A 9,287-nucleotide genomic window follows, 5' to 3' on the forward strand; every position below is an offset into this window, starting at 1 on the left:
GGTGGGCGTGTACTTAGGGTTTCACCCATTGGGATCAAGCCCACAGCAAAACTGTTAAATCAGGTTCTCGTCCAGACCCTATGGCCAAGCCTGTGCACAGCAGAGTCCCCGGGATCCAAAGGGGTGGGCAAGGAATACATACCAGGTATCTTGCCTTGCCCTAGACACTCCTATGCTGACACTGGTTGGCACTCACTAATTAGCGTTCTCGCAGCCCCAAATCCTTGCTTCCCTACCTGATTATTAGACACACCCAGGTGTCTACTAGGCACAATTGAGTTCTAACATACGTCCACGTGAAACAGTGACCAGCCTTGATAAAGCATTTCCATCATTCCAGAGGTCTATGAAAGGAGTATTTGCAGCCTACCTACTACTTCTTTCCATACTTAACTGGCTCAAAGAATTGAAAGTTGTAGCTAACTGGGAATGAGCGCTAACCAATAACCTCCTAGAACAGTCAAAGCTGTAGTTTACATACTGTCAAACATAAAACACAATGGAAAAAATGAATTTGGGGACTATGGAGAGCTTAGTGTTTAAAAACCGTCAAGTGTGGCCTCTGGGAGCAGAGCATTCAGACACTATATTAACCATGTTTTGAGAGCCTGCTAGAATAAAGCAAAAACACAGAAGATGGTTCCCCACACCAAGCCAGGTTTAATACACGCACGCTCACCCATACCTGCAAAATACATGCACACATAAAAACTGAAGGGGAAGAGGGGTGATTTGGATGAGCAATGCTTACAGCATAAAGGTGTTTGTCACCAAGCTTGAAGAACTGTTCAATCCCTGGAAGCCATGTTGTAGGGGTATACCAATTCCTATAAATTGTCCTGATCTCCACATGAGGCTCACACATACACAGAAAATACAAAGCATTCAAGTATTCTTTAGTGTGTAGCATATCAAAACCACAGGGCCTTTTTAAACCCTTCACGGTTGGATCAAGTATCCACAAAGTTTATGCCTTTTATTTATTGATATAGACACACACACAGCCAATAAAGTTGCATTTTAAAAGAGCTACATCCCAAATAAGACTACCAGAAAAAATTTGTACAACTTAATTATATATACTAAAGCTAAACATTTTTACTGCCATCTCCATGATGGAAAACAAAAACCCATTTATATAACAGAGTAACTATTCAGCAGCTATGGCGCAAAGAAGGCACCACTCTTGACTTTTCAAATTCAGTTAACTTTATTTAAATTGAAAAATATTTCTTAAAACTGCATTTAGCGTCAAGATCATTTATGAAAATCACCAGTATTTGTAAGGCAGAGACATTTATGTTAACAAAACCAGTTTTTACTTTGGAGCTTATTCTGTAAGCAAATTATGGAGAGGAAAAAAAAGGTTATTTACAGAAGATATCTACATTTTATTTTAATATTTAAGAATACTCAGGTACAAACTTGGTGACAGAAAAGACCTCAGAACACGCTGGCATCTCAGAAGCGATCGTCAAAGGTTTAGTTTCTCAATTTCTAGCAACGCCTAAGATCCTTCTTCATCTTCGATCTTGGGAGCCAAATAATACTTTAAGTGTCCCATGTCAGCAATTTTATACTCTACAACTGAAAGACAGGAAAAATTCAGTACCGAGTATTATAAATACCATACTACAAAACAGTGTTCAAAACAATGTTGGTTATCTTACCAAGGGGTACATCTGCAGACATACTGAGTGTTACTGTAGGAGACAGTGGAGTGGCTTTTGTGAAAAAGTTCAGGTACCTCAGAGCAAAAGTTAGCTGAACTGGCTCATTCATCTCTATGGACACCTAAAAACGAAAACAGGCTCACTTTAGACATCATCAAAAACTCATACTACTAGTTCATGATATACACTACAAAACAAAACTGTTAGGAAAACCTTGCCTAAAGAAAAATAAAAACATGTTTAGCTCATCAATCCTGTAGAACCATACCCCAAGCAATCAAGACAAAGGAGAAAGCTGTTCCTAGTCAGACTTCAAACACTGATCTGTTGCAAAGAATGCATGAAGGAAAACGACACAAAAACCACTTCTAAAAACAAAAATAACCAACAGTTGAATGTAAGCTAAGGAATATGTAAACCAATTTTCATTGTATGAGTATCAATTTTATTCAAGTCCCAATTCTTTAAACTTCTCAAATAAAGAATATGTAGATACTGAAGTTATTTCTTTGGTTGTGGAAATGCTTGCACTTCAGACAAATACTGATAGATTGAATGTCTTGAGAAGTGAGGAGCTGAAGTTCACAGGGAAGTAGACATAATTCAGCAGAGTAAGGTTAAGAACTAGCTCTCTGAGTTGTGTGTATATCTATCTATGCTCTAATTCTTATACTTACATTTACTTTAAGTCTGTGCAGAGGACAAGAAAGTAACACCTTCTATTTACCTTACATACTTTGTGGTAAGCACTCTGAATCTCACCATATTAACCCTGAAATCTCACTTAGTTCAGACTTTGATGCTAAGGCTCGGTAGCAAAACTTAAAAGTGTAACCATGAAATATACATCTGATTCCTGAGAAAGCCTTGAGTCAGGGCTACTTAGGAATTAAGAGAACTAGTGTGTTCTGCTTGAATGAGGGCTTGCCAAGCATCTTCCCCTGCCATCCCAATTTCTTCCCCATTTTTTGAGATCCATTTTCTGCAAGGTAGACTTTAAACTGAGAATCATCCTGTTGTTGCTTTGAGTGTCACAGTTATGGGTTTGAGCCACCATGTCCAGCTTCCTCTAGGCACATAAAATGTCAGAGTATTCAATGCAACTCTTTCCGAGTTGCATGAAGTCTTATTTCCTTTGGTACTGTGGATATTCTTATTATTGTATTGAGTCCTGTTGCCTGTAGCTAGGCCTAAATTACAACCTAACTTTGCTCAGTCTGCTTTTGCACCATTAAATGAACTAGTAACTGAACCTACAACACATAAAAGCTATTAGAGGAGCTACATGATCCCAAGACTTTTACACCCCCAACCATTCCGTTCACTTGCTAATCCTCACTGATTTGTCAAGAGTATTTCCAGGAAGCAAAAGGTTGTACACTTAGCTTTCCAAATCCTGTCTGTAAAAGCTTATGTGGCATCATCTGAGTTCCAAGCCAGCTTGGTCTACTCAGAATGCCATCTCAAAATGAAAGAATGAATAAACAAACAGAAGTCAAGGCTTAATGGCTAAGCCGGCAATCCTGCTTCAGACACAGTTAGCTGGACGACACCTCTTGCTACTTACAGCTTCCTCTTCTTTATCAACATTGCTTGTCTGGGACAACTTAATGTTCCCATTGCCAAGCTCCCCACTCGCAGAAAACTTCACCCCGTCCTTTGCACAGGAGATCACCACAGCATCTCCAATATGGCTAAGGTCCCGGCATATACGTGCAAATTCACCAGATGGCATCTTTACTACGCAGCTGTACTCCTGTTCCTGTAAATGCAAGGTTAAAGGTCAGTCTAGAAAAGAGGAAGACTCAGCTTCATGTTCTCAAGTTTCAGCACCTTAACTAGAACTCAGAACACAAGACTTCTGATGTCTTTACAACTCAATCAAGTTTAGGCTGTTGTGGTCTGGTGAAATGGCAAACACCACAACTCCACTTTAGAACATGCATCAGCTGGTATCACAGCTTGGTAAAACACCATCAGAAACAAGATACTTACTGGGATTCCAAGTTGCTCAACGTCTAAGTCCATTAACTTCATCTCATAGTCTGAAACTTTCTCTTGATCTACCAAAAGAAATCCAAGTGTTACTGAAGCACATGTTCATATCTATGTTGTAAATTTACCACAACCCTGTTGTTTTTAATTGTGAGAAACAGAAACAGCACACTTTAATTTCTGTAGCAACTGAGTTTTAAGGGTGTAACTTACTTGGTGCTTCAAATACTAGTGCTAAGGTATCAGCATTATCTTCAGCCCTTAATGTAATGATGTCTTCATTACCAGCACATTTTAGAATTTTGGACATGCTAGAAAAAAAAAAAGGACACAGGGCTTATCAACATCATGTCTCCACATTTACATTTTTAAATTTATATTTCACATTCATGATTGGAGAATTGTTAGGGAGGATAAGGGTACCCCGAACCCTCTCAGAGGTTAAGCAAATTATCGGGTATATGTGATCCTTAAAAATCGATTTAGTAAAATGCACTAAAAGCCAACATTCAAGAACGCATCCTTTTTAGTGGGGTGTCCTCGGTTTTCAGCGTACTGGAGAGTGTGCCCTATCGCGTCTGGCCTTTTCATAAATGTTTCAAAATGTATACAAGTGACACTAATCCATATATCTGTACCAAAATAAGTCACATATTGTCCTTGAAATGTATACAGGAGGCACTAACACAGGTAGTTGTAGCAAAGTTAAAAGCTAAAACTGAGATTTTCCTGCAAATCCATGACGCGCAGTGAGATTCTAGAAGTCAAGAAAAGGCCTATCGTCACTCTAAGACTCTAAGTCGACAGTCCTTTTTCACCAGAACTCGCTTATTAGGCGCTAAAATCGGCCAGAAAAAGCTGCAGGCACTTAATGAGCGCAGCTCGGAAGCACGCATTTTCCCGCTGACTACCGCTTTGTGGCTTTGGCGCGGGAAAAAAGTAGGCGCGACAGCCAGCGCGGGCTTTTCGGAACCGCGCGCTTTGGTGGGTGATGTCCCCGGCACCACAGGCCAATCAGAAAGCGCGGACGGCCATGCCAGCCAATGCGAGTGCAGGAACACAGCCCCGCCAAGAGCCGAAGCGGGAGGGATGGGGCCCAGCTCCCGCCACCCGCTCACCTGGTGAGGTTCACGCCCATGGCCAGGTTGCGATCGCAGCGGTATGTGTCGAAGCCTTCGGAGCGCAGAGTAAGCTGCACTAAGGAGACGTGAGACGAATCCATGCTCTGTAGGTTCACGCCGCCCGAACTGATGTCCCAGCAGGCCTCATTGATGAGGTCTTTGAGGGCCTCCAGCACCTTCTTCAGGATGGAGCCCTGGATCAGGCGTGCCTCAAACATGGTGGCGGAGTTGCGACGTCTAGATGAGAGTTACTGTAAGGGGAGCGAGGTCTTGCTGACAAGGTACCCCGACTCACGATGCAGAAGTAGCGTGAAGACCAGGAGGGACGATAACCAGTCACCTGCGCCCGCAACCGTCTAATGCCGCGGCTTCCTAGGCGCGCGCTCTTTCAGTGCGCGAGGTTGTGGCGTCACAGCGCTGACCCACCCACCTCTCCTCTAGAACCAATCGTATCCGTGGTTTGAGCAAGGCCCGCCCCGCCGCGTATACAGAGGCGGAGCTGTGCGGTAAGAGCGTGGGAGGCGAGGGGCATCACGGGGTTCGCGTAGGCTGTCGTCACCGCCGGTGTTGGAGGGAGCTTAGGCTGTGGTTTCCATGTTCCTTAGGAAGTTTCTGCGCCACGGAAATGAAAGCCACTTGCAGTGCGCGGCGGCCTGCCTTGAAGAGGGAGACTGTAGTTCCTTCAAACACAGTGGAGTGCGTTTCTTTTACTACTGCGTAAAAAATATGCCGCAAAATATTGAGTAATAAAGAGGCCATCTTATCTGAACACTCCCCAATTTCATAACACTTACCTGGGTGCTTCGCTCTGAACTTTCCTCCCTAAAGATTTAAAAAAAAAAATGCCTCTTAACGCGAACGCTTCTGCAAAGATATATAGTTCATGTGTACCACGTAATTAGTTTCCTGTATGGTTGGTTTCTTTTATATTTTTAAAGGTAGATATTAGTATTTTCATCTTAGTTTTAGGCTTAAGATGAACCCAAGCCTGAGCCCCATCTTGAAAATATTAGCTGTTGCAGGTGAAGCGTCTTTCATATGTCCCTGGGCTGCAGCATTTTGTTCTACTAAAACTTCTTTTTCCTATTGATTATGAGGATGGAGAAGAACTGAATGTAGGTAATGGGCATCATTTACAAAAGGATATAAATGATTTCTATTTCTAATGCTTTTTCTCTTGGTTTTGGTGGTAGATAAAATATATTTGATAGTGGAAGTGTAAAACTTCCAGCTTCCATTTGGAATGCCTCTTCTAACTGTAGACACAACTTTTGGTGTGTGATGTTTTATTTATTTGCATTTTTTTTTTTTACTAATAAGATATATAAAATTTCAGAAAGTTAAAAGGATTGTTTTAGCTGGTAAGAGTGTTTTACAGCTAATTCCAGCACATGGGAAGGCTGAGGTGGGAGGGCCTAGATTTAAACTCAGCTTGGACTATCTACCAAGACTGACACGAAGGGGGAAAAAGGAATGGTTTACGTATGAAAATATTAACCACATATCATGTGTATTTATTCTTCCCTTATTTACAGCATTTCTCTTTAGCTTGTCTTGTTTGATTTTTCTTTTCCTGGCTTGGGGATTTAGGCAGGACATTGTATAACAACTCTTATCATTGAGCCATAGCCTCAGCCTGTTAGGAGTCTCCATAATTTTTTGAGGCTTGCTTTAAACTCACTCTGTTATCCATGCTGGCCTTGAACTCACAATTTGATGCCACAGCCTCTGGAGAAGCTGGGATTCTAGGGCTGTGGCATCATGATGAAATAACTCATTTATTTCATCAAGTCTAGAATACTCTTGACCATTCTGATGCCAAATGTCAATTTTCCCTACACTGTTTACCCCATCTGGCATATGGTATTAGGGGTATCTGTGTTATTGGACTTTAGATATATTGATTGTTTGTTTGTTTGTTTGTTTGTTTGTTTTGTTTGAGATAAGAGCCTCTTATGTTCCCTGGCTGTACTGGAGTTTGCTTGGACCAGGCTGGCAAATTTGACTTTTTAAAATTTATGTGCATGAGTGTTTTGTCTGCATGCATATCTGTGTACTATGTGCTTGCCTACTGCCCCTGGGGGCAGAAGGCAGCATTGGATCTCCCAGGAGAGGAGTTACATAGGGTTGTGAGTTACCACATGGGTGCTGGAAACTGAGCTCCAGATTCTCTGCAGGAGAAGCTAGTGTGCTCTTAACCACTGAGCCATCTCTCTAGCCCAGCATTTTTTATACGTTTCAAGAAGTTTATAAGTTTATAAGAAGCATCATTATTTCCTGCAGCACAAAAGAGGGAAACTCTCTAATTGCCATGCAGTGCTTTATTACATACAATTTTGATACTGTATAGTTAAAAATAAAAATGGTATGGGCTGGAGAGATGGCTCAGTGGTTAAGAGCACTCGCTGCTCTTCCAAAGGTCCTGAGTTCAATTCCCAGTACCTGCATGGCAGCTCACAACTGTGTGATGCTGTCTTCTGGTGTGCAGATGTATGTGCAGAAAAGTACCTGTTTCTATATAAACACATAAATAAATCTTAGGGCTGGAGAGATGGCTCAGCGGTTAAGAATACTAACTGCTCTTCCATAGGTCCTGAATTCAAATCCCCAGCAACCACATGGTGGCTCACAACCATCTGTAAAGGGATCATCTGGTGTGTCTGAAGACAGCTGCAGTGAACTCATATAAATCAAAATAAATAAATCTTGGGGTTGGGGATTTAGCTCAGTGGTAGAGCGCTTGCCTAGGAAGCACAAGGCCCTGGGTTCGGTCCCCAGCTCCGAAAAAAAGAACCAAAAAAAAAAAAAAAAACTTTAAAAAAATAAATCTTTAAAATATTGAATAAAATTTTTTAAAATAAAAAATGCAGAAAACCCCACTATTATACTTTCAGGCCCTCTACTCCGACCCCTTAATCATATATTACCCTTGTGGGTATCTTTTAAGAAAAACCTGGGAGCTAGGGGTATATCAGGCTCCTGGAAGCATGTATTTCTTGGCATCAGCAGTATTGTCTGGGTGTGGTGGCTGTTTATGGGATGGATCCCCAAGTGGGGCAGGCTCTGGATGGCCTTTCCTTCAGTCTGTGCTCTAAACTTGGTCTCCATATCTCCTCCTGCAAGTATTTTTGTTCCCCCTTCTAAGAAGGACTGACACATCCACACTTTGGTCTTCCTTCTTCTTGAGCTTCATGTGGTCTGTGAATTGTATCTTGGGTGTTCCGAGCTTTTGGGATTATTGCTTTATTAATATTTATATGTGGTACATGAATGCTTCAGCACATGTGTGGAGGTCAGAGGAAAACATGCAAGACTCAGCTCTGTTCTTCCACCGTGGATCGCAGAATAGAACTCAGGTCGCCCAGATTAGTGGTAAGTCCCTTTGCCTACTACGCTGTCTTGACAGCCTGAGTAATTCCTTCACACATCAAAGGTGACATAGGGCTGGGCTTGCAGCTCAGTGTTACTGTGTGGTTAGGACCTTGGGTTAGATATCCAATACCACAGCACAAACAAAAATAAAAACCCATAATATAGCTGCAAAAATCTGTGAGAATTTTCTTGTGTTTCTTAAAATCTCGTCTCCTTTGCAAACCATAGAATCTGTTCTTTCCTAACAACAATATACATCTTCTGTTGCTCTGTCTCAGTGCTGGGGCTTACATAATATTTTCTTTTCTTTTCTTTTTTTTTTTTTTTAAAGATTTATTTATTTAATGTTGGTACACTGTAGCTGTTTTCACACAGACCAGAAGAGGGCATCAGATCCCATTACAGATGGTTGTGAGCCACCATGTGGTTGCTGGGAATTAAACTCAGGACCTCTGGAAGAGCAGTCAGTGCCCTTAACCGCTGAGCCATCTCTCCAGCCCCCACATAATATTTTCTTTAATGCCTAGACACAGAGTAGTCATTTTAGAGACTTTTTTTTTTGAATGCTGGGAACTGATGTCAGGACTTCAGAAAAGCTAAACGGAAGCCCGCCTCTGAGCCACACCCCAGCCTCCTGAAGACACAGAAGACACATCTGCCTTTAAATGGCAGATGAACTCCATTGGGCATGCTGCCTGCAGTGCCCATGAATTTACTGAAACAAGTACTTACAACTAGCTATGTATTAGCTGTAGAAAGCCTGCCTAAGGAGGTAGCATTTTACCAGAGAAGCTAGCTGTTTGGGAGTGGAAGAAAGAGCAGTGTAGTAGAGAGCAGAATGATTAAAATGGTAGCCACTGGGGCTGGGGATGTAGCTCATACATACACAAGTCTCCAGGTTCCATCCCCAGAAACGCAGGAGAGAAAGAGAGGGAGAGGAAGAAAGAGAGGACGAGACCGAAGAGTGTGATAAGAAAAGGTGCGCTCAGTGTCGTGTGGTAGACCCCAAAGGTTGACAGGGCTGAAACATAATGAACAGGTGGAGGCCGATCAGGTGAGGTTGCAGAGCCAGGCAGGGACAGATCACACAGGACTGTGCTGGCCCTTTGTAAGTGCAAGGCAGTGT

General features: G+C 42.1%; 1 protein-coding gene across 1 annotated transcript; it reads right to left on the reverse strand.

The window, feature by feature from the left end:
• Positions 1 to 1,195: 1,195 nt before the first annotated feature.
• On the reverse strand, positions 1,196 to 5,069 carry Pcna (proliferating cell nuclear antigen). The gene is made up of 6 exons (NM_022381.3): positions 4,787 to 5,069; positions 3,882 to 3,979; positions 3,669 to 3,736; positions 3,241 to 3,435; positions 1,671 to 1,794; positions 1,196 to 1,587 (listed from the first exon to the last, which is right to left on the reverse strand). Exons 1-6 carry the CDS (start codon positions 5,005 to 5,007, stop codon positions 1,508 to 1,510), a joined length of 786 nt encoding a protein of 261 aa, NP_071776.1. The 5' UTR covers positions 5,008 to 5,069; the 3' UTR covers positions 1,196 to 1,507.
• Positions 5,070 to 9,287: the final 4,218 nt, after the last annotated feature.

Source organism: Rattus norvegicus, chromosome 3 (genome assembly GCF_021556685.1).
Source record: "Rattus norvegicus strain SHRSP/BbbUtx chromosome 3, alternate assembly SHRSP_T2T, whole genome shotgun sequence".
NCBI classification, from domain to species: Eukaryota; Metazoa; Chordata; class Mammalia; order Rodentia; family Muridae; genus Rattus; species Rattus norvegicus.